Here is a 25,679-nt window from a genome sequence, read left to right on the forward strand (position 1 = left end):
TTCACGCAATTCTGGACTACCAGTGGGAGGAGAAATAGTATAGAGAAATTAAGCAATAACCAAGCAATGAGTAGGTACAATACTCAGGCCGAGAGTTTGACTCAATCTTGAAATTCCATGTTCATAGAGAAGGACAAAGACATAGATAATTTCTCACCTTCCTTTCTAAAAACAGTTTTCTTCAAATCTAGGACCTAGGACTCACCTGAGTTCCGGAGAAAAGTCTTTTTAAGTCCTTACAGGAAGACTGTGAAGTAAAAAATATGAAACGGGAGGCTGGGGTTATGGCCTACTTGCATGAATGTTCAGTCTTTGTTTTTTTTTTCTTCAATCAGCTGAAGTGCAAAGATTACACTGCTACTGCTCTTGGGCCCTAGACCTATGCAGTCACCTTCAGAAGTCTAGAGTGCCTGAATTTCCTTCTACCCCAAAGGAATACACTCTCCAAAGAATCAGCTAGTACATGTGATACAATTAACATCCTTACAATGTACCTCCTGAATATATTATTATTTAAAAGTTATATACTCTACCTAAAAGCTCTAAATGGCCAATATTATGTCTGATGTGATTTCTAAGTACAAATTCTATCTCAGGTAAGGTTATCAATTTTTATCAAGTCTTTCCCCATACAAACTTAGGTTTATGTTCCTTAATTGAGGTACACCAGTACAGTAAGTCTTTCCCAAATATTTCCATTTATCACATGTATTTGCTATCTCTCTAAATAAATGCTTTTTCTTCTGTAGATTAAAAAATAAGGTAATTTCCTTTAGGTCTGTCCTTACATATAAAACATCTATACAGATATAACATACTCCTTTACTATGAAGTAAAATAAATCTAAACTAGATGTGTCCTTATTTTCACAAGTAATAAAAGGAGACAGAAATGGCTATAAACAAGTTATTAAAGTATATGTAGAACTTTTTATGCACATACCTGAACTGTCTGGACTTGTGGAGACTGAATAACTGATGGCTGGGCCGCCTGAATAACTCCATGAACTTGGACTGTCTGCCCATTGGGCAGCTGCACTAAGGTTACAGTGGGAGCAGATGACGTCGCATGAGCTGTTGGCATGGATACCTATAGAAACAGGGAAAGCAATTACCATCACAGAACCTGCCTGAGACTACTCAGGCTCAATATTAAGTAACCTCTAATTAGCAAAAATAGGACTTTCCTGCTTGATAAGTATTTCAACAATGTGAAAGAAATCAGTGAAAAAAATGAAAATCCTATATAAATCCTTCTCCCCTTCTACTTTTAAGCCTGTCCCAGGTGACAAAAAAAAAAAAAAAGCCAGTTATCTCCTGTAGCATCAACACATGCAACCCAGTCATTCTCTGAAGGCTACTTCATTCACATGGTGCTCTACATTTTCCTGCCTGCTTTTATATCCAAATTTTCTTTCTTTTTTTAAATTAAAAGCTGAGTAGTAAGTATTATTTTCACTTAAAAACAAAAACACGCTAAGAGATTAATTCACCCAAAGTCAACAACAGACATGCTGGCCTAAGTTTTCAGAATACCCTGGTGTTAAACAAACCATGTTTTAAAACCTTAACTTTTCAAATTTGGGCAAATAGGACACATTCTAAAATATATATATTTTAATAGTCTACTTTAGACTAATTATAAGCATGTCTTTTCATTAACAAGAAAGTACATGAATTGTAATTAATAATTTCAATTCCTCCCATTCAGAAAAAAAACAAAACAAAACACTAAACTGGTTAATAGGCGGTATTTTAAGACGCGTGCCGGTGCGCATGCGTGTGTGCAAGAGAGGGAAAGACAAACACCACTGCTCAATGTCCGAAGCAGAGATACAGAGGTTCAAAGAGGCTTCAATGGTCTAGTCATAAAAACCTCTTTATATGTCACCTTAAAAAGCTTTCAAGCCAGGCACAGTGGCACATGCCTTTAAACCCAGTACTCAGTAGGCAGATGTAGGCACATCTCTGTAAGTTCCACATCAGCCAAGGGTGCAGTGAGATGCTGTCTCAAAATAAACAAACAAAAATCTTACATTTTAATCAGTCAGAGTGACACCTGCTCATATCAATACGAAAGAGGTTGAGGCAGGAGGATTGCTGCAAGTTTAAGCAATGCCAGCCTAAGCTACCATTCGAGCCCTGTCTGAAAAACAAAACAACTTTCATCTATTCTGAGAATATAGGAGGAATGCTGCGTTTTTGTTTTGTTTTGTTTTTTTAACCAAATAGCATGTCGAAGTTTCCATTTTAGATGAATCGCTTTAGTGGCTGAATAAGAGACATACATCTCAGAGGAAGAAAATGGGAGGTGGGGGACCATGAGAAAGCCTATACAGTGGTCAGGGTAAGGTGATAAAGGCCAGAGATAGGGTAGTAGGTGGTAAGGAAGGGTTTTTTGAAGGACTAGCTGAAGAGAGGAATTCAAGATGATAGAAGTGGGAAATATGCCAACTGGAAAAGAATGAAAGCGAGACAAGGTTTGGGACAGCTGGGGTCCAAGTGAAAGGTGTAGTGCTGAATGTCAATTTGGAGAGACGCACAGCAGGAAGTGGATGCTCCGGTGAAGCTGGGGACAGATCTTTGGAAGACAAGTTATCTTTAGCACATAGATTAAAACTAGAAGTTTTCTTTTCTGAGATGGCTACACCACCTTTCTTTATTAGTCCTATCCTCTCTGGTCACTTTATGGTATGTTTACCTGGTTTTCTAAATGAGGTGCCAGACTATCTGCAGAGTCACACAGGTTGTCCTGTTTATAACATCAGAATCTAAGAGGAAACTAAGGAAGGATATTGAAAGGTTCAGCCATAAAGTTACTATGAGCTGAATGTCTCATCTTAATTCCATCGAAAGCTGTTTGAATATCTGAAGCAATTAGAGAGTCAGGTCTTCTTCCATGCATCCTTTAAAGGCAAACATAACAAGCTAACTCAGTGATTTCTACCCTAGTTATTCATAAGTTTCCATAGACATGTAAATCTAACATAAAGTACTATATTGCCTGACCCCTTTCTTGTGTCTGTGGGCAGGAAACAGACAAGTAATCTAGCATGAGACGTATCTCTAGCTCTCCTTTTTTCACTTTTAAGACAGGGTCTCACTTGATTACCCAGGCTGACCTTGAACTTGTGGTCTTCCTGTCTCAGACTCCCAAGCAGCAGTTACTACGGACCTGTCCTAAAGGCCTGGCCAAAAATCCCATATATTCTTATCACCCCAACTTCCACAGTATTTTTGCTGTTTTTCATCTTATTTTTCTAGCTATTTTTATTCAATGCCAAGGATTAAACTCAGGACCTGTGCCTGCTAGGCAAGCACTCTATCCTGAGGCACATTCCTATCACAGGTGTCCTACTCTCTGACACAGTGATGCTGCCATGTACAAAAGTGTTGGGCCACATTCACAACTATCTTGGGAAGCATGTGGCCTGGTCCCAAGTGAGACATGTTTTAACAGATGTTTCTCAAGACACACAGATGCATTCAATTTTTACAACACATACCATGGAACCTATTTTTCAGTTTTAAAATCTATTACAAATATCTCTGCATAGTCTTACTAAAAATATGGGTACACAATAGAATGTATTATAGAATTTGTTTAATAAAGTCCTATCATTACTCTTTAAAGTTTTACATTTTCATCTGGGTGTGGTAGTGAATGTCTGTAATCCTAGGACTGAAGAGGGTGAGGCCAGCCTAGGGACACAGAGGTGCACTGTCTAGTAAACTAAAATTGTACATTCTCATCATCAAGACCACAGGTTTCTTTCCACTTTATATTCTGAAAGTAAAATAAGTATATTTTATGTTGATTATCTTTCTTCTTCTACTGCTTGGACTGATTTTGTTTTCTTACCCCTCCTATTCATTGACAAAATTGTAATCATCTTGCCTTAGCTTTACAATGTTTTCCTAGTATTCAAAAGTTGTCTGGAGTCAGAATTAAGAGGAAGTTATGTTCAAATCTATGATATACACTTCCTTCGAAGGCTCAGGGAACACAGAGAATGAGGAAGTAGAGAGACTAGATGAGTCAGAGGATGGGAAGGAATGCTGTGAAACTCTCTGCTCTGGGCATGGCACTGCTGTCACACTAACCAACTCAGAACAGCTCTGATGACCTGCATAGGGTATGTGCAAGATGGAGCCTGGAATGTTCTAGCATGGAGAGAATTGGGGTAGGGCTTCCTAAGCTCCCTGAGGAACTATTAGCAATTAATTGTTGCTGGGAGAGGGACAGACATTTTCTTTAGCAGTATAGCCATTTGCAAATTGTCCATACTTCAGTAAGTAATTCCCCACTCAAGTTCATGTAAGCAGCCATAATTAAACTCAGTGGATCACAACAATAACAACAAAAGACATCAGAATAGAAGACATTTGGAAAGAAAGATTTGGTGGGAGTCAAAGGGTAAAGAGGTCATGAACGTGACTCAAATACATTATAGGAATGCATCAAACTGTCAAAAAAAGAATATTTTTTAAAGTGTGGCATATTTGTTAAGGAACTTGGATGATCAAATAAAAAATACAACTGTAACTAGATAATAAAAAAGGAGAAAAGATACACTTTCTTAAAGTTCAAGTTTGACTACACATTCTACTTTAAGTAGTCAGTGCTGGAGGGCTGCCTAACGATAAACTGAACATGTTCCCTTTTGAATTCTGAATTACATTTCATGAAATTAATTTCACTTTTACATGTATAATCATATGAATGTGGAAACTAGGAAAGGAGGCAACAGCGTTTTGTAGGCTGGAGAGCAGATGGATCAGTAGTAACAAACTAAGAGGACCGCAGATGGCCAATTCATGGAGGAAGGGAAAGCCTGATGTGTACCACAAAAATCCAGATGCTTAGGATCTCCAACACTGCATAGGTGGCATGAAGAAAAGGGCTGAAAGTAAATAAAAGGGTGGGTTGGTGGAAGCTCTTTAGGAGCAGATGAATCCTTTCTCAATCCCTGTGGAAGAAAAGTCTGGCCCACTGTGAGAGAATAGTGGAGAACTACTACACATAATGGGTCTTAACCACATAACACCAGGTTGACTGAAAGTTACCATTAAACCCCAGCCCTCTTCTCTCCCTTGGCACCCAGGCCCTTTCCATATAAATAGGATGAGTGAAACCTCTAGGGACCTGATCAAACTCAAGAAGGCCCAAGACACTAACAGTTAAGACCACCACTGTCCTACAGTTAAGTTCATGGTTTGGAACTGTTGGACTCCAAACATATCCATGAAGCTTCCAAAGTAGCTTCTTAGTCATTTACACCTATCATTTATCATTTCATGTTTGGGCATAAGCCCAGGGCTTTACATGTGCTAAGCGTGTGCTCGACCATTAAGCTACAATCCTACCTCCTAGTCTCCTCCCCCATCCAGAGTGTTAAGAATTTGGTGAAAGCCTCTACTAGGAAAGACAGAGATTAAAACAAATGGAAATGGAGATGAAGAGCTATATGGCCTGGTGAAGAACAGGAACTCAAAATAAACACCAAAACAAGGCAAAAAACGAAAACAAACCCTCAAACAAACAAACCCCTTCCCCTGAGGATAAAAGAAGACACTACTCTATGAAATGGAATACTATGAAAACACCAAAGGACTACCCAGGGAACAAACAGAGCTCTTGGAAACATGATAGCAAAATAAAAATTCAGCAGGCAGAATGGAGTATGTAACAACAGAGCAAAAGGATGAAAAACAGCAAAGAAAATATGAGGAAAATGAAGAAACAAACAAAAAACGGTCCCAGAAGCAGAACATCTGGATCACAAGGATCCTACATGAAAAACAAAACCACCAACTAATTGAAAGAAATGCCCCCAAACTGAGGATGTGAGTTTTCACTATAAAAGGTCCACTGAATGCAGACTAGAAACCAACCAATCATTCGTATTCATTGTAAGTAGAGACCTAAGGTGTTTTATAATACACCAGGTATGAGAAATGAATGTAATCTCCTTAAATTGTGTAAACACTAAGTCAACCATAGAAAACAACGGAAAATTTCCAAAGGAAAAGTCTTCTGACCAAGAATTCTTATCCTAGTTAATCTTTTCTTTGCAAAGATTCTGTTAGCTATATGTTCTACCTTATCAAGAATACAAATTCCCCAAGAAAAAGTCATGAGAGCAGAAAGAATTTCCAAGATGACTCTATACAGCCAACTGAGGGAACAACCAGGCCAGAATAACAGTGACCAGGCTACAACACATGCTGAAGGCTGTCATCATCAAGGGACCTGCTCAGCTAAGCTCAGAGGAGCCCCAATTTCTCTGTGCGGGTTGTACTAAGCCTGTACTGACTACGTGCTGCCTCATCTGATATATTAACTTATCTCCGAGTATATCTGGCTTGTCTTACTCAGGAGATCTACAGGGAAACCCCATTTTCTTAGGAGAGGACACAGGCAGCCTGCCTACTCGTTCTTGTTCTATTCCTGCTGGAGCTCCAGCCTCTGACTCACTCCCACCCTCATCCCAGCTGTGGTGAGCTCTGTATTTTCCCAGGACTTGGGCTGAGCAGCCATCTCCATCTAGGAGTCTTAACTCTTAGAGAAACTGAGCTAGGCAAAGCCAAGCCTCTCAGGACTACTCTTCTGGGGAGCCTTCCAGTTAAAGAGGAACCAGCCAGGCGTGGTGGTGCACGCCTTTAATCTTAGCACTGTGGAGGCGAGGTGGATCTCTGAGAGTGTGAGACCAGCCAGGGCTACACAGAGACATTCTGTCTCTAAAAATGAGGAAAGAAAATATCAGTCTTATCCTACACGTTTCTATGCATTTGGTTTTTATATTAAGCACGTTTTCACTAATATGGAGGTAAAGATTTGTTAATACAGGAGAAACAGATGAGAACAAAACAGTAAGTGCAGAGATGATGGCCTTAAGGACAGGATGCTTCAAATAAAACCAGACTAAACTTCTGTACTTCAAATGCAGAGGGGAGAAAAACTGCTATCGTTCTTAGGACTGATTCACACATCAATTTACTTGCTTAATCTGCTTTTTAGTATTAGACTGTAGGAACTTAGGCTTTCAAATATATCAGCACCTCCAGGTCCCAAAATAAGTGTGTGCAGTATTAAAACAAAAACAAAAACACAAGGCAGCTGTCATCAAGGTTTTATCACCTTGAGAGGCCCATTAATTTATGTTAGTAAAAAAGTAATTATTGCTGGATCATGTCACTACATACTATATTAATGTTTAATGGTGCAGTTTACTGTTCATTAATCATTACTATCATTTCTAAACATAAGCTAATACTACCAATGAATCGGAATTCTGATAGTCTTAAGAAAATTTCCATCATTTTATGTATATTTTTATTAAAAATGAAATTCTCTTGGAAGAGACACAGCCTGGAGTCTCCGTGGACTTTATACCTGGGCTAATGTGGCAATCTGTGGTTGGGCTTGAGCTGTCATTTGTTGGTTTTCAGCTTCTGTTACAGCAGCATCTCCACTCTGCTGGTTGTCTGCTCCAGATTCCATGGTCATTTAGTTACCTACAATAATATGGAAGAGCGTTACGAGCACTACAGTGCCTTGTACTTGCGTGACTTTAAAGGCAAACTTCAAGTCATAAATAGGTCTATGTGATGGTTAGGTTAGTAAATGCACTTAGAAATCTAGTTAAAACAGAAGAGAGCTGACCTTTTACTCAACTTGTTCAAATCTGCTGAGCTATAAACCCTAGTACCTTCAAAACACAAACAATGGAGAAATGCAAGTCCTCCTTTGGGTGTTTCTTGCTAACAGGAAATAGGAACGGTCCCTCTCGTGACTTCCTTTACTAACGGGGAGGGCAGGTAGCAGCAACGCTGACTTTCTCAAGCTGCACCAGTCAGGTTCAGAAAGAGGCAGAAAGCAGGAACGAGCGTCAGGTCTGAGACACTGGCTTCAGATCCCTCCTCTAGGCATTGCCTCCTGCCAGAGTAAGAAGCAGAGCAACTGTAAGACACTCCCTAGCAGATAATGGTAACAAGGCAAATCAGCCCAAGTGTCAGAAGCCCACATGGTGGGACATGGAGGTAAAAAGGTAGTAAGATTAAGGCCAGAGCCTAATCAAGAGACTCCAAATACTGAGAAAGTCATGGTGCTCCACTCCCCACCCATGGCAGAGCGCAACATAGAAGCAAAACACCTTTTCATATATTTGATTATAAGCTCTAGATAAGTCAATACTGGACTCTTGTACATTTTAGACCCTGTTTGGCTAAGTGTTCTGCGTATCTGTGTAGTGCTCTGGCACCTCACAGCAGCAAAGTCAGTGGAGAAAGCTCCTAGAAGCAGGAGTTACATGCAGATTAGTACAGTTTCAGATAACTGGGGAGGCAACCCTTTCTAAATAATTTTTTTGGTGGGGGAAGGGAATACTTCTGGTGTATCCCTCTTCTAACTCAATGCCTACATATTACCAGAAAAAAATGAACTTATTATAAGCAGTATCTATACTCACCCCTCATGTAACAGAAATCTCAATGCTTCACCAAACTCTAAAACTAAGAATCAAAATTGGCATCTATCCTCATGATCATTATATACTATCAAAATGTAACCAATATTTAACACATCATTATTTATAAGTAATAGTTTAAATTGAAGATAAAATGTTTCTTCAGAAATTAATATAAAAAGTTAGAAGTACCAGCATCCACAAAACACAGACAACAAAGTAAAAAGGTCACCAGACTTGATAACATGGTTATTTAAAACAGTCATAAAGCTCCCAAGACACTGGGAAAAATAACTGCCATGAATGCCACAAAATCATCTGAAGTGCAAGTATGAGTCAGTATGAAACTCAATGTTTAGTTTACAAAAATGCAGTTCAAAAGTATCTGATGTCGAATTTGATTTTTAATACCATAAAACCATCTTTAGGAGGGCTATGGAAAGAATTACTTCAGTAAAAAGAAACTTGTCTACAATGGAAGGGAATCCCATTCATGTTAAAAAAAAAAAAAAAAAAAGGAAAACAACAGCTGTGAAGGGGCATGCATGGAAAGAGTGTGGGGTGCTATCTCAGAACTTCTACAGGATGACAAGTCTCATCATCTGGTGTTCTTTTTACATACTTTACTATTAGTACTGGCTGATTTTCTTTCCTTCTAGGGATTCAAGAGTGTTTGTACAGCTTAAAGAAAAAAAATCATCAATATCAAAAGTCATGAATAACATTTGTGAGCTATGAACCCAAACTATATTTCAGTAGTGATTTGAAGATACCCATTGACATTTTCTCAAATCTCACTTGTTTTTGGCTGTTTGCTCTGTATTTACAAATGGGGGGAAAACCTGAAATAACCTGGTGATTATCATTCATGAAAATTTAAATTATCATAAGTTATACTCTAAGATTTTTAAGAAAAACATACTATGTAAAAATAGAAAAACAATTGATCTATATTTTTGACCTGGAGGAAATGGCATGTGGTACAAAGCAGTCCTTTTGGGAGCAATAAATGAGTACTGGAATACCTCCTTTGCAGATAAAATAGACACAATCATTTATAAGGACTACTCAGCCCACACATATTCTCACAGCTACGCTGCCATCCACACACAGTTTCCCTCTACCATTTGATCAAGGCAGTCTACAGTCGGGTCACCTTTTTTGTTTCTATTACAACACACTCAGACTACTTTAAAAAAAAAATAAGGTATAAGGCTTCTTTATGAGATTTTGGTTCAGAAAATAAGATTCATTACTAAATCACAATAAAAGATGAGAAAATTTAATTATAGCCACAGACACTCAAGACAGGGCTATGATTTTCTTTATTTCCCCCCTCTAAGTAGATAATTTTCTTTCTCATTGGAAGCTACAGTTTTTCCAATGGTTACAAGCCCCCAACTAAACTGCCAGTATTTTATTACCACTTCATTCAGATGGCTACCAACCCTTATTCAGGGTAGAGATCAGCCTTAAACTGTTAACTTTTAGCTTAAACAGACACCAACCAAATGGGCAACAGCACCAACAGTGTCTTTCATAAGCAAACAGTGCTGGTAAGAATTACAACGGCAGATGAGAAGGTTCCTGGACTCAACCACAACAGACACTCTTCGTTTGGTTTTCACCTTGAAGGCAATACAACAGCAAACTGCCAGTTGGACTGAGCTGACATTTGAAGTGGGATCATTTATGTCACACTTCAAAACTTGTGCCTGTTTATGTCCTCTAGTATGGGAAGAACAGACTGTGTAGCAACATGTGTAGAGTCTTTAGTTTTATCATTAATCCAACTGTCGGATCCAGGCATAGACTAACCTATCAGAAACAATCTGTGGGATCTTGAACAAGTAAGAACATAAAAATTAGCCTCCGGGGCGGAGGCAAAGAAGGTAAAGGTGCTTGCCATGCAAGCCTGGCAACCTGCATTTGATCCCTGGAAGCCTCAAGGGAGAAACAACAACAAACAAACAAACAAAACAGACTCCACAAAGTCATCCTCCAAATGCCATCCCTACCACTCCATCACAAAAACAGTAATATTTTAAAAATTCTAACTCTCAAAGTTACTGGACTTGGAATTTTTAAAGTGCAATGGGCTAATTCACAACAAAATAATTCCCTTTACTAATATACTTTGCTAACAATAGTCTTAAATTTTATGAAATTAAGACGATACACATTATGCTTATATGAAAACACTGTATCTAAACATGCTGGTCATTGTTGAAGCAAGAGAAAACAAAGAACAGAATGAAACTTTAGATAACTTTTCCTTATAGTGCTTACATTCTGCTGTACAGGAGCAGGGCAAGAGAGCAGGCAAATAAGATGTCTACCATGTCAGAGGGTGGAAGTGTGTAGGAAAATCAGACTAGTAAAAATAGTGGCAATATTGTGTGGCACATTAGTCAGTATTATGAAGGCCGACCACTGGATCTGTCCTAACAAGGTAGCATTAAATTCCCTAAGTAGCACCCACACAGAAGTGTGCTGAATCAGAAATAAATCTGGCAGTACTACCTCCCTATCTGTCTACATCAAGTTAACACAAACTGTCATCAAACTGCAAATTAAAGCTCATCAAAGCTAGCCAAGCTGCCACTGTGACAATCACTAAACGAAAAGGAGGTTGTGAACCTTCACTTCTTCTTCCTGATTTTTATTCTTTTCCTAAGAACCTCAGTCCGTAAGATCCTCAATAGTCTACAAGTTTTTGAAAAGTAAATCCATCTTCGGGGCTGGAGATGGTTGAGCAGTGCAGTGTACACACTGACTGCTCTTGGAGAGCCCCAAGTTTGGTTCCCAGCACCCCTATCAGGAAGCTCACAAAAACCTGTAACTCCAACTTCAGGGGATCCAAGGCTGTCTCCTGGCTTCTGCTAGTACCTGCACAAACAGGCCTAGTGTCACACATGCAGACACATATTTAAAATGAAATAAATTAAAAAAAAAAAAAAAAAAGAACAGATCCATCCTTCTCATAACCTGGCTATTTAAGCCCCTAAACTCACAAATTTAATTATTTTAAAGATGTGAGATAAGAGTTCAAAGAAATGCATTTCTAACTAATGGAACGCACGCTGATCGTTAAAATGGAAACGACCTCAACTAGACATGAGAAAAAGGTTCCCCAGCACAAGAACAAGCTCACAACTCATCTTCAACTATTCAGACTCCAGGGATTTAAGGAAACCACATAAACAGAACTCTGAAGTTTCCAGGGCAACTCTGGCAATAGGCATATTTGGGCACATAATTTAAAAGCTGACTAGGGTTAGAGATGACTCAGCAGTTAAGAGTGTGTGCTGCTCATTCAGAGGGGCTGTGCTTATTTCCCGGCAGTCACATGACCAGCAGCTCTAATTCCACTCTAGGATCTGACACCTCTGGCCTCAGCACGGACCTGCACTTACATGCACATATCTACATACACACACACACACACACACACACACACACACACACACACACACACACCCCTTAAAGATAAATCTTTAAAATAAACCTTACAACTCTGTTGTCCTAAATACATTACAAATGTTCTGCAGAGGTACACCCACTCTTACACGGGATACAATCATTTCTAGTTCTTTTGTACTTGGTTTCAGTTTTCTGAAGAGTCTGAAAGCCTTGTCAATGCATCCTTCCACCTCTGCTCCGTGCTTCTTTCTGAAATGTTACTAGAGAGTGGAAAAGCTCAGCTTCTGTGTGGCACAAGTTATTTCACAGCCAATAACCACGTGGCACTGCCTGCACTCCTCCACCTTCACCCCTGCAACCTTCTTTCTGGCTGTTGCCTTGAATTCACATTTGCCATTCGTCTATTTTGATATGTCTAGTCTATTAGAATTGAGATGTATGTAATCAACACTCCAAACCGAGCAATGCTCCAAGTTTCTGAGACTCGTAATAGTCTCTTGGTGGTAAATACAGCATCCCTTCACTGAAAGCAGGTAATAAAGTCCTATTTAGTCATCATATGCATACCATTTTAGACACATACCCAACTCAATACTTATTAACCCCAACTGTCTAAACCCAAGATTTGGTCAGAGTGTTTATATTCTAAAAAAAAAAAACAAAAAAAAAATCAAAAGTGTATTGATTTTGAAAGAATGAGTCAAGACAGGCAATGAGATCAACTAAAATAAATAGCTATCTACACCAAGTTGATTAAATTCTGTTCTAAAATTTCTGAACCCTTACCAAGGCCCTTTTCAAACAGAGAATAAATCTATACTTAAGTCTCTTCTCTAGATAACAGAAGACAAGAAAAGTTGCATGTAACATGAAGGTGATTGTACTATAATGACTTAAATTAATTCTAGGGGCTGGAGAGAGAGTTTATCAGTTAAAAGTGTTTGCTTACTCTTCCTCGATCAGAGTTAGGTCCCAGGACACCATGTGGTTTACAATTGCTTGTCACTCTTGTTCTAGGAAATGAGACACACTCTTCTTGATGCTGCAGGTACCCAAACACGTGTGTTATGCTCTCATGCTCTCATGCTCGGTCGCGCTCTCTCTCTCTCTCTCTCTCTCTCTCTCTCTCTCTCTCTCTCTCTCTCTCTCACACACACACACACACACACACACACACACACACACCCCTTATAAATAAGTAAATACTTGAATAAATTCTAGAAAGGCTTTAGTTTTCATACTTTCATAGACAATCTGTACCAACAGTAAACACCAGTATAACCTAACCACCACTCCAAATGGAGACAGAAAATAGCAACACACTGCAATATTACTTAATAAAGTTGGATTTATTTGCTTAACTCAGAGAAATTTTAATTTCAGTATTTTATGGTTTACTGCAGTTTTGTAATTACCATGCTATTGGAAAGCCAGTTTTAAAAAGTTGAACATGTAGTATAGCTTAAGAAAAGGCAGTTCTCAAAGCAAGCATTCAGCAAGAGTGAATTGGGAAAGTGTTATGTGATTTGTGTAAACACTGTGCGACTTATGGCAGTCATTTATGAGTATCAAGTATACAGTTCTTTTAACAAGAAAGCTGAGAAATCCAAGTTTCTTATCTTCTTTTTCAACTATAGGCAACATTCACATGCCTTGTTTTCTTTCAGGTGAGACTCCACAGGGCTCTGAGAACAAGCTTTCTGCTATCTGGTCACCAGGAGATAGTGTTGCCTGGCAAGCAACTGCAACTGTGCAGCATTTGAACAGTAACATTTTTAATGATGGTATTAGTGCCTTTAAAGAACAAACATTTATTTACCATGTGCATGCACAAGTACGGTAGTCAGAGGGCACTCTGTGGGGGTTCTCACCTTCTGTTAGTAGGTCCCTGCTACTGAACTCGGGTCATCAGGCCTGGCAGCAAGCACCTTTACCCACTCAGCCTGGCCTCGCATGGCAACATGTTTAGCCCGCCTCTTCCCAGTGAACTTTCTTTGCAAACACTCACCTCATACAGCTTTTTACACTGAGCCTTTCAAAAAGCTGACACCCTAGGCAATGTCTACATGTAAAGTGCTACAAAATGGACCTGGAAGCTTGTTTCTTAAAAAAAAAATAATAAAATAAAAAAAAAAAGGACTAAACACCTTCAAAAAGCAGTTACTTTTACAAAAGTAGTTTTCACATTGAAGGAGAGTGAAACTGTCTTTAAATTTTAAGTTCTGCTCTATAAACTAGTCCAATTCCCAAACTGTAAGGATCCCAAAGTGATGACCTGAAGTTAAATATTTAGTATTCTATTTGATGTGGTTAGCAAAACCTAAGTGACTGTGTGAGATCACTACATTCAATGGACACTGAATGTCCACGTATTTTAACGTAGTTTAAACAGCATCTTAGTTATTTTGAACTAAGTCTTGAAATGCTACCCTTGGTGAAATGTTTACATGTCAGATACAGAACAGTGAAAACTCAGCTCCCCGAGGTGAGGCTGCATGCTAGGGCAGGGGTCATAAGACACACATTCTGGCTTTAGCTCTAACCTCACAGACAACTACAGATGCTGAGAGGTCTGTAAGGAATTTATAGGTTGCAGGGCTATCCTCACAGCCATTAATATTATAAAAGTGGAAAACTGTATGTATAGTAAACATTGAAATTCTACAGACTAATGAAATATGCGAATCATAATTATATGTTGCCTACCAGTCAGTCAACAAGTGAAAAAAAACAACAACAAAACCCAAAGATATAGTAGACTATATTTAAAAGACATGGATATTCTAAAAAGCTGACAAATGGCATGCAAACAATGGCACACATTTTTATTTTTATTTTATTTACTTATTTTTTTACATTAGGGTTTATTACTGGTGTAACACACTGTGAATCTGGACACATATATAATGACATGCATTCACTATTAAAGTAAGACATGGTTCAGTATTTTTATCTTTAGTCTTGAAGTAATCAACATCAAGTCTAACCTTCCAGGTAGACATATGTTTTTATTATCATGATATTGATTTCTCAAAAAGTCATTTTGATTAACACAATTTCAATACCATTCTTAGGTTTCAGAGGAAGATAATACTATGTAAACCATCAGAATTAATGAAAACTCAAAGTACAAAACACTTTTTTAATGCCACAAAAAATAAATTTCCTCTTTAGGTTAAAAAAAAAATCTGCAATTAAACCAGGCCTGGTGGTACACACCTTTAATCTCAGCACTTGAGAGTGTGTGTGTGTGTGTGTGTGTGTGTGTGTGTGCGCGCGCGCGCGCGCGCGCGCGCGTGCACATGCATGGCAGAAGCAGGTGGATCTCTGAGTTAGTTCCAGGGCAGTCAGGGCTCCACAGAAAAACCCTGCCAGAGTTGTGTGAGGGTGGAAGTGGGGTGGGGGTGTTCTGTGCTTCCTGTACAGTGGATGTTCTGCTAAAAACCAGAAAGGCAATGGATTAAAACACACAAGAACATTTTCTCAAAGAGCTTACAATTTAGAGATGAAATATTATATCAAAGGAGGCAAGTATATAGTAAACTTATGATCTATCTCCCTATAAATATTCCCTCTAACAAATACTACTATTTAATAAGCTATTTAAAACCACACACTTCTATCTGGAAATGATGACTGGGATATGAGAAATTGGGGGGGGGGGGGGTACATGACCTGGCACGTATTGTAATCTCTCCACTGATACAGATATAACTGAAAACATAATGAAATTAATTCATTTTTCCATGACCTACGCTAGAATATTTCCTCCAAGTGATCAATTTATAAACTAAAACTGATACTTCTTAGAGACAAACTTTAGCAGTTATTAATAAAACAAGAGCCTTGAAAACTTTTTCACAGAGAGAAAATGCTACAAAAAACAAATGCTTTCCTATGACAGTGAGTCCATCATTTACATTCCAAAGGGCCAGTTCAGTCTAAAAGAAAACGAGCGCACTATCACTCACCTCATGTGTAAGTTTAAAACGGAATTTCCCAACTAGAATAATGTATAATACACGGCATCCACACTAACACCATAAATTCACTCAAAAAGTAGCCAATGACTACGTTATGCTCAAAACTGTCACTTCTTCGCTCTTCATTTTCATTTTCTTTCATCAGTCACTTCAAAAAAGGCTATGGACACAGATTAATGGAGAAGAGCAGGAAGTAGGATACAGCTCCACATACATTAGAGACTTCAATTGTTTTTCACTACAGTGGTATTGTTTGCTAGGCTTTCAGACTTATTTGGAAAATGTGACATTAAAAAAAAAAAGGAAACGAAAAAGATTCAGCTAGGCAGTGGTGGCGGAAATCTTTAATCCCAGCACTTTGGAGGCAGAGACAGGCAAATCTCTGTAAGTTTGAGGCCAGCATGGTCTACAAAGTGAGTTCCAGGATGGTCAGAGCTTTTACACAGAAAAATCCTGTCTCGAAAAAATGACCCCTTCCCCCACAAAAAAGATTCCGAAGGCACAAGCAAAAAAGAAAAGAACTGATGAACTAGAAATAAAAATGAAACTATTCATGCCTTAAATAATAATATCAAGAAAGTGATGGATGGGGCTCAAGAGATGGCTCATACAGAGGTCCTGAGTTCAATTCCCAGCAACCACATGGTGGCTCACAACTATAACAGAATATGATGCCCTCTTCTGGCGTGCAGGTCTACATGCATGTAGAGCACTCATGCATAAAATATAAATACATAAAAATAATTTTTAAAAAAATGATGGAGCAGGGTGTAGTGGCACACACCTCTAATCCCAGCACTTGGGAGGCAGAGGCAGATGGGCATCTGTAAGACTGAGGCCAGCATGGTCTGCATAGTGAGTTCTAGGACAGCCAGAGCTATATAGTGAGACACTGTCTGGAAAACAAAACAAAACAAAACAAAGAAAAAAACAAAGAAAAAAAAAGAAAATGAAATGACAATCGATAGGAGAGAGAAAAATGTAAATTATGTAACTGGTAAGGCACTTATACCCAGAATGATAATTCAATTTAAAAACAGGCAAAGGATCTAAATAGATACTTCTCAAAGATATATAAAGGACCAATAAACATGTTTGAAAAAATGTCTGATATCATTAGGGAAATAAAAATTAAAACCATATGGCATAGCTTTCTTGGCACCCACAAGAACAGACACAATGGGAAACTAGAGTAACAAGTGTTAATGAGGACATGGAAACACCAAGACCTCATACACTGCTGGCTGGAATGTAAAATACATGCAGTGACTTTAGAAAACAACCTGGCAGTTCCTCAAACAGCTACAACAGGGTTAACACACAGTTCAACACTTTCCTGGACATCTATGCAAAGTAAATGAAAATGTCTACATTAGTATCATTTAGTCAAAAAGTGTCCATGAACTAATGAGTAAATAATGAGTAAATATAGACTATTATTTGGTAACAAAAATTAATACTGATACATATTATATGAATGAACTTTGAAAATAATATGGTAAGAAGCTCATCATGATTAAGAATACATTGTATGATTTTATCCATATGAAATGTCCAAAACAGGTCATTTATAGAGCACAAAGCAGATTAGCAGTTGTCTAGGGCTGCTATGCAGGGAGCTTAGGGGGTGATGGTTTCTATCTGAAGTAATGAGTATGTTCCAGGGCTGACTATGGTAACAGATGCATACTTTGGTCACATTACAAACCACTGAACTGTATCTGCCAAACAGGTGAATTATACATAGCAGTAACACTTCATAAAGCTGATAGAGAAGCTATGATGTCCTTTACAATACACTAGAGGTCAAGAAATCTACATTTTAAAATAATTCATTGTGTTTTCCAGCTGTATGTATGTATGTATGTATGTATGTATGTATGTATGTATATGTGTGTGTGTGTGTGTGTGTGTGTGTGTGTGTGTATCTTGCTTCTTACAAAAACTTAAATTTGTGCTTCATATTCAGGATTCCTTATTATGTCAATCTCCGGTTAATCTAACACTCTCTTCACCAATGTGTACATATATCAAATTCACTGAACTTCACTGTCCTCATTTTGTAGTGTATTTTGCTGCCTACTTCTACAGATTCTTCAATATTCCATCTGAATGCTGCCTGCCCACCAAGACTTGCCACATGAATTTTCTTCTCTTCTAAACTCCATAGCTCTTCAGGACAGCAGTGAGCAAGAGTCCTTGCATCAGCACCCCTCCAGGATGTACTGCAAGTTCTTTGTGGGCAGGAGACACATATGGATACTCTACTTACAGCACCTAAACCTTCACTTCATAACTGGGAATTATTTTCTTAACTACTTGAATACATTTTCTTGTGATTATTCCACCAAATGTTCCATGAACAAATTAGGCTGATAAACAGCAACACGTAACAGCAGAATATTACTATTATTATTTGCAGCAAACTATAAGGCTTCTACTGATTCAAGACAATGATACCCCTTCAAGAGTAACAACAGCTGTTGGTGGTGGGGCATGCCTTTAATCCCAGCACTCAGCACAGGAGGTGGAGGTAGGTAGATCCTGAGATCCAAGGCCAACCTGGTCCACAAAGTGAGTTCCTGGCCAGCCAAGCCACAAGGGAGACTTTTGTCTCAAAACAAACAAACAAATCACAAGAAAAGAAAAAACCCTAAGAAGAATATAAATGCTTCCAAATAAGCAATAATATCACTTTAGTGATGAAAATAAGACGCCTCCAAGCTTCTTCCTGTCAATTGCTAAAACAAGCAGGGGATAAATTTTTCAAAAATGTTTTTATTATATCCTGGCTAAATTAAACAGTGTTTGTTACATCTATATCATAATTGCAACCAGAATCTCACATGCAAATAATCAGCTTATTAGGATACAACTAAAACTGATTGAACAAATCCTAGTTTCAAAGAAGATCCATTAGCATTTGGGAAGGAAACCTTCCATCACTGCTGACATTAGTTAACTTTCGGATCCACCCTTTATTTCTGCATCAAGGTCATTACTTAGCTATTTTATCTTCCCACTCAACTTACTATTCTTCAACTAAGGATCAATCTTTTCTCCTGTCAGAAAAAAATTCTCTGTCAATCTCCTAGATTACCACCTCCCCAAACCTTGCTTCAAGTTATTTAGATCAAGCCCTTGTTCATGATAGGCAAGTGCTCTCAAGGAGTTATATGGCCAGTTTTAACTACTGTTTGGAGATTTATGTAAACAGCCTCAGGAATTAAGTACTTAGTAGTTCTGGAAAATGTTTCATGACTAGAATGTCTAATGTTCGAATAAATAAAATAGTATTAGGGGAGTTACCACTTTATATTTATCTGTTAAAAGTGAATGAGAATATGAAAGACATTAATTTTTTTTTCTTTAGTAATCCAATAGATAATAAAAAATCTGGGCAAAATATAATAAAATATATTTTTCAATGGATTTGTCTGGAAGAATTAAGAAACGAGGAGAACATAAGACAAACAAAACCATAACTTGAGATAAGAGTGTGCACAAATTAAGGGAAGAATTGAATTTTGAATGTTGGAAAAAAACTAAATGGCTGCCCTTATTCAAAGTTTTATTTCAAAAATCCACATTTATAGATGTAATAAGTTTATACTTAGTTTAAAACAATGATTCTAGCCGGGCAGTGGCGGCGCACGCCTTTAATCCCAGCACTCGGGAGGCAGAGCCAGGCGGATCTCTGTGAGTTCAAGGCCAGCCTGGGCTACCAAGTGAGTTCCAGGACAAGTGCAAAGCTACACAGAGAAACCCTGTCTCGAAAAACCAAAAAAACAAAAAACAAAAAAAAACCACAATGATTCTAAGCCAGCCATGCCTTTAATCCCAACATTTGGGAAGCAGAATTCAAGGCCAGCCTGGTCTACAGTACAAGTTTCAGGACAGCCAGGGCTACCCAGAGGAACCCTGTCTCAAAAAAAAAAAAAAAAAAAGACAAGACAAGACAAGAAAAGATTACACTGGAGGAAGAACGTAACAAAATAGCTATTTTCACATTATCAGCTTGTTGTACATCAGTGAGCTCTGATTCCACACCAGGAAACAACTCAAACACATTGAGAAAACATTTACCTTACTGATAGCTTGCAAATACTCACAAGTCATCTGCCTTCATTCTTACCAAATCTGTACAAATGCTTTGTGCACACCTTAATTATACAGCAGGTAAAAATAGCATGTTAATATTTTACAATACTAAGAACCTGCAAGCAACAGTAAGTCTTATAAAACTATAGCGTGCATGGCCACAACACTTTCATTCTCAATTTAAGCCCTTGTACCTACAAACAATTAAGTCTACCATGACAGCTTTAGTAAGTAAAGAAAAAAGTGGGATGCACTGTTTAGAAAATCTGTCACATGTATACATAAAATGCACTACAGCTTAATGCTGCTCTGAAGAGCAAAGGAAACAAAGAGCTATTGAAATTTGTTCTGTGCTTGGGTTGAAATGCATTTTACTTAGTCCAGCTGACTGACTAGGGGCTTTCAAAAAAAATAGTACAGTGTGAATGTCAGGAGACAGACGTGAGTCAAGCTATTCACTTCTATTTAAGCAAGAAATACAAAACTTACTGATTAGTTACACTAAATAATAATAATAATAAAAATACAAAAAACCCATCAGAGTATTATAATCCCGGTACCCAAAGGCTACAAAAAGCTAAAGCTGAATGATTTCAAGTCTGAAGCCAACCTGGGCTACATAATGAGTTCTAGAAAAGTTTAGACTACACAATAAGACCCTCTCTCAAACAACCAAAATGAATAGAAAGAAAAGAACCATCCTCCCTTCCAAACAAAACAAAACACTAGACTAAATGAAACACTCTTATTTTATCAATAGAGAAAACTGCTGATACTTTTTTGGTCAAAATAATAATAGAAAGTTCAGGATGGTAATGAAGCAAAGTTCAAGTCAGACTAACCTCACCTTTTGAGTTAACTTCCTACACATCTTGCTTGTCCCTAGAGCCATCTTAGTCTTTTAACTAAAGCAGCTAAAACTAAGGCAGTTTAAATGTCAACTTCCTTTCACAAACTACCCCATTATTTTTCACTCAAATGATTCTTGCTTAAATAAGTTTCTGTTTATTTGTTTGAGACCAAGTTTCACTAGGTAGCCCTGGCTAGAACTTACTTGACTTGTAGACCAGGCTGGCCTTGAATTCAGAGATCCATGCTTGGTACTACTACCAAGCATGGTGGCATTACAATTTAAAAGGTCATGTCCTAGAATCAGTTCACTAAAAGGTTAATAGATTTAAGCATATCCATATAAAAAATGCTGTTTAAAAAAGGTCCAGGCTGGAGAGATGGCCCGAGTGGTTAAGAGCATTTACTGCTCTTGGAGAGGACCCAGGTTGGGTTCCAACATCCACATGATGGCTCACAAGTGCCTGCAACTCCAGTTCCAGGGGATTGAGCCAATGTTCTCTTCTGACCATCTCAGGTTTCTGAACATGCACAGTGCCCATTCATACAATCAACCATACACATATATACGTAAAGATCTTTATAAAAGGCCTTTGTGCGCTTATACAAATCAACTGCTAAGCTATTATAATTAGCCTGGGAAACAAGTGTCAGAGGGACAGACAGGTAAGGGAGAACAGAGTTTAAGACAGTCTGTATTGTGTGCTATTATTTGTATAAAGTGGGAGATACAAATACATATTTACTTGTATATGGATAGTGTTTCTGAAGACACGTGGGCAACAGTGGATAAGAGAATAGAGGCAAATATTTTGTTATACTTTATGTTTTGTACTATAACCATCTGAATAATTAATTTAAAAAACAAAACTGAAAATACAAAAATGGGGGGGAGGAGGGACTTCTTTTTACTTCACCAAGAATGTTCTTTTTCCTTTGATTGTTTTCTAATGATAAATAACTGCTCCCAACAGTTCCTTGAGAGTCAAGACAGTGAAATTCCTCAATGGATTTGAGGGACTTTTCTGGCCTAGTGTATTTTGTTTGTTTGTTTTTCTGTTTTATTTGTTTGTTTGTTTGTTTTCGAGACAGGGTTTCCCTGTGTAGCTTTGCACCTTTCGTGGATCTCACTCTGTAGACCAGGCTGGCCTCAAACTCACAGACATCCACCTGCCTCTGCCTCCCAAGTGCTGGGATTAAAGGCGTGCGCCACCACTGCCCGGCCTGGCCTAGTGTATTAAACACAGTAAATCTGGAGAGATTAAGACACCTGTAAGAAGGCCTCAAAGGTAGGAAAATTAAAGCTAAGATGAACAGTTATAATTTGCTGCAGGCCCACATTAGGGAAAAAAAAAAGTACTTTCTATTTATCTAAAAACACCAGAAGTACACGCTATTCTTCTAATTGTACAAATGAGGAAGCTAAGGCAGACAAAGTAGACACTTTCCCTTGGTCACAAAATTCCCAGTTGCAGGCATGTGAAGACTGGCAATGCTAGGATTCAAAGCAGACTTGTCATGTTTCCAAACCAGATAGATGCTCTTTCACGGCACTGTCTGTCACAGGAAGTGTTGAACATTCAAATCACCATGGACTGTAGTCAAGTGTTACAACAGTATAGTCAAGTTCACACATGCACAAAGAACTAACTGCTGTAATTATCTACTTTCTGATATTATCTGCTATAGTCTTAAGCTCAGACTTGAGCTCTAACTATTCAAAATACAGAAGCCAGTGCTGAAGTAACACAGCAAGAAAGATGGTTACATGAATGTGTAACTGGAAACTTTATATGGCGGTATCTGCCAATCTACCTGTTTATAGAATTATTAACATTTTACTTTTCAGTGACATAGCGAAATTATTGTCACAAGTAAACAATGTAGCGTAAGCACTGTCACAAGTAAACAATGTTCTCTGCTGTTTAAAAACAAGGTATAGAAGGTAAGACTAAAAAAAAAAAATACAACTAAAAAAAATACAACTACCCACAACCAACAAAAACAAGTGCCTTAGGAGAGACACTGCTACTTTTCTAAGAAAATTAAAACTTCTCCTAATTTAGAGCTGATAAATGAGTTTCTGAAAGTGGAAAAAGGAAATTTATGTATCAGGTTTCTGTTTCTTAGGGCTCTTGAGTATTTGAAATTTTGTTCAAAAGTGATTAACACTAGTTTCAAATTCCAAAAGAAATGTTCATTTAGTATCCACTAGATAAATTCTTTCAAATAATTCATTGGCTTTCTAAATGCACAGGTCCATCCATAAATAAATAGATAAATAAAAGCGAGGAAGAAGGAAGGGGAGAGAAACAAACACAGCTGTAATTTTTACTGGCCCCTGAGAGAATTACAATTTAGTGCCAGGTTCTAGGTGAATGCTTGAAAATTAATGTAGACAAAAAGTGTTCCAAGTTTTACTTGCAATTGCTGAGAATCAGTCTGATTCTCCATAAATAAAATTTAAAATATCTTTTGGTCAAGACTGAAGAAAGGACTCATCAGGAAAAAAAATTTTATTCTCAGAAGGGAAAAATTCATCTTCATATATCATCTCTACTGGCTTGTAGAAAATCTCTGGGAAAAACTATTTTACTATTATCACCATGTATAAAATTTCACTGGGTGGAAATAAAACTGTCTTCTCAATCCTATGGAAACATTATCTCTATTGCATCTTAATTTTCTTGACAATGGCAAATTGCTGAGTGCTAAAGACTAGCAATGCAACAAAGTTTCAGAGTTCTTACTGACACACAGGAAAAACAAACAGTGATTCTATTGTCAATCAATGTTTATTCCTAACCAAAACCCTTGTATGCATCAGTCACAATTCAATTGTAGAGTAACTGGTTGTTTTAAAAACAAACTGTGCACCTTTCAAAACAGCAAAAATAATGATTTGAGGCTTTGCTTTTAAGTTGGGAAATGATCACTAGGTGCACAAGATTTTAATAGATGGCCCCAAAGTATCTTCTGCTAAACCTTTAGAAGGCAGAGGGGATGCAAACTGAGACTAGAATCAAACTGTAACTTTTGAGAAAATACGGCAGGTTTAAATAGGTCATACTGCAATGCTCTTTGAAAATCTTTCAATATTTAATGTGTCGATGACTTTTTGACAGTCCCGTTTGCCAACATTGTAGGTGAAGGAAAGGAACACCACAACCTCCGCTGGCTTAAATTGTCACCAACCTCAGACTGGGATTACCTGCTGCATAATACATAAATAATGGGCCGTTTCAATGACTATTTTTAGAGTGGGAATTCTATCAATCTTCTATTAAAGTTTAGGCAGAAGTGTGTGAGAAACATGGTAGTGAGTGAGCAAGATTAAGGGGAGATCCGATGACTCAAAAAACCTTGGCAAGACTGCCTCCCCCCAATGATATAAAACAAAAAGTACCTCAGCTAATATTCGTTTCTAAGACGGGTTTCAGAATGATTGACTTCAAGTGATTATTATCTTATTGAAGAGTTAAAACCGAAACCGTTTTCAAACCCCAGCTTCCCTTTTACAAGATCCCAACAGTTTCTGTAAAAAGTTATTACAAATATGTTTTCTTAGCACCCCTTTCCTTCCCAAAAGAATGCATTTCCATGACTACTGAGTAGTTAGTTGTCTTTTTTTTTTTTTTTTTATTCTTCATCTTCAAAACCGAGGGGTGAGGGACATAGTCAAAAATCCCCCCTTAGAGCAGCCGAGGGCAGAAAACAGCATTTTCTCCAACCGCGTGGGAGCAGGGGGAGAGGGGCAAGAATGAAATACAGCACCAGAGAAAACCTTGGGTTTCGAACTTTATTGCACAAAGAGCGGAGAGGAAAAGCAGGTCGGACGCTGCTGCGGCTCCTCGTCCGCTCGCCGAGCCCGCACCGCCGCGAAGGCGGCAGGGAGAGCACCTTCACCTCCTCTGCCCTCAACTGTCGCCTTCTTCTTCTTCCTCCTCCTCCTCCTCCTCCTCCTTCTCCTCCACCCCCCACGGGCACCCAGGCGGCGGCCCGGGCGGCCAGCCCGGCACAGCCGGGGCGAACGAGCGAAAGAGCGGGCGGGCGGGCGGGCGAGCAAGCAAGCAAGCAGGCAGGCGGGCGGGCGGGCGGCCTCCCCCGGGGCGGCTGCACTCCGCTCCGGCTCCGGCTCCGCGCCTGGCCCGGCGGTGGCGGCGGCGGCGGGAACGCGGGCGCCAGCTTGCCGCGGCCGGCCGGCCGGCTGCTTGCTTGCCCGCCCGTCCGCCCGTCCGCCCGCCCGCCCGCCCGCCCGCTCGCACCCCGCCCCGGCCGCCCCCCGCCATGAGCGCCGCCGCTGGCTGCAAGGCAGAGTCGCTGCCGCCCGGCCGCCGCTGGCTCCAGTCCGCCGCCATTATTCTTTGTTCGCTGCGAGCGGCGGCGGTGTTGTGGGGCTCGGGCGGAGGCTCCATCTTTACCGCGGCCCCTCCTGCGAGGGGAAGGCCCCGAGCGCGGGTGTCCGGCGCCTCCCCGGCCCCCCTCCGTCCCCCCGGCTCTCTCGGGCTCCTGCCTCCTCCTCCTGCTCCTCTTACCGGTGGTACAAGCTCCTCCGTCACTGCTTTCGTTCGCGGCCCGGATCTCGCTGGAGTTTTATTCTCTCCCCCACGTAACACACCGCGTCAAACTACACCTCCGCCGCGTCACTCACCAACACTCCGCTTCTCCCAGCCGCCCGGGCCACAGGCAGCAGCAGCCGCCGCCGACTGAGGAGCCGCAGCCAGGGAGCCAGCCAGCGCCGCCCAGTGCCGAGTGCGCAGCGGCCACTCACGGAAACAGCCGAGCTCGGCCGGGAGTCGCTCGACAGGCCCCGCCCCCACGCGCTGGCGGCGGAACCTGCCGAAGGCCTTCGGCCT

General features: G+C 39.4%; 1 protein-coding gene across 2 annotated transcripts in view; it reads right to left on the bottom strand.

The window, feature by feature from the left end:
• Positions 1-25,600, bottom strand: part of Creb1 (cAMP responsive element binding protein 1) — a 62,779-nt gene extending 37,179 nt beyond the window's left edge. Inside the window, exons 1-4 of one of the 2 annotated variants that reach the window (XM_059278857.1) lie at positions 25,359-25,600; positions 7,396-7,517; positions 943-1,089; positions 206-247 (exon numbers count right to left, since the gene is read on the bottom strand). In XM_059278857.1, coding sequence (XP_059134840.1) covers positions 206-247; positions 943-1,089; positions 7,396-7,509 — 303 coding nt within the window. In that variant the 5' untranslated portion in view covers positions 7,510-7,517; positions 25,359-25,600. The remainder of the gene's footprint in view (positions 1-205; positions 248-942; positions 1,090-7,395; positions 7,518-25,358) is intronic. The other variant, XM_059278858.1, reaches the window with a different exon arrangement.
• Positions 25,601-25,679: the final 79 nt, after the last annotated feature.

Source organism: Peromyscus eremicus, chromosome 13 (genome assembly GCF_949786415.1).
Source record: "Peromyscus eremicus chromosome 13, PerEre_H2_v1, whole genome shotgun sequence".
NCBI classification, from domain to species: Eukaryota; Metazoa; Chordata; class Mammalia; order Rodentia; family Cricetidae; genus Peromyscus; species Peromyscus eremicus.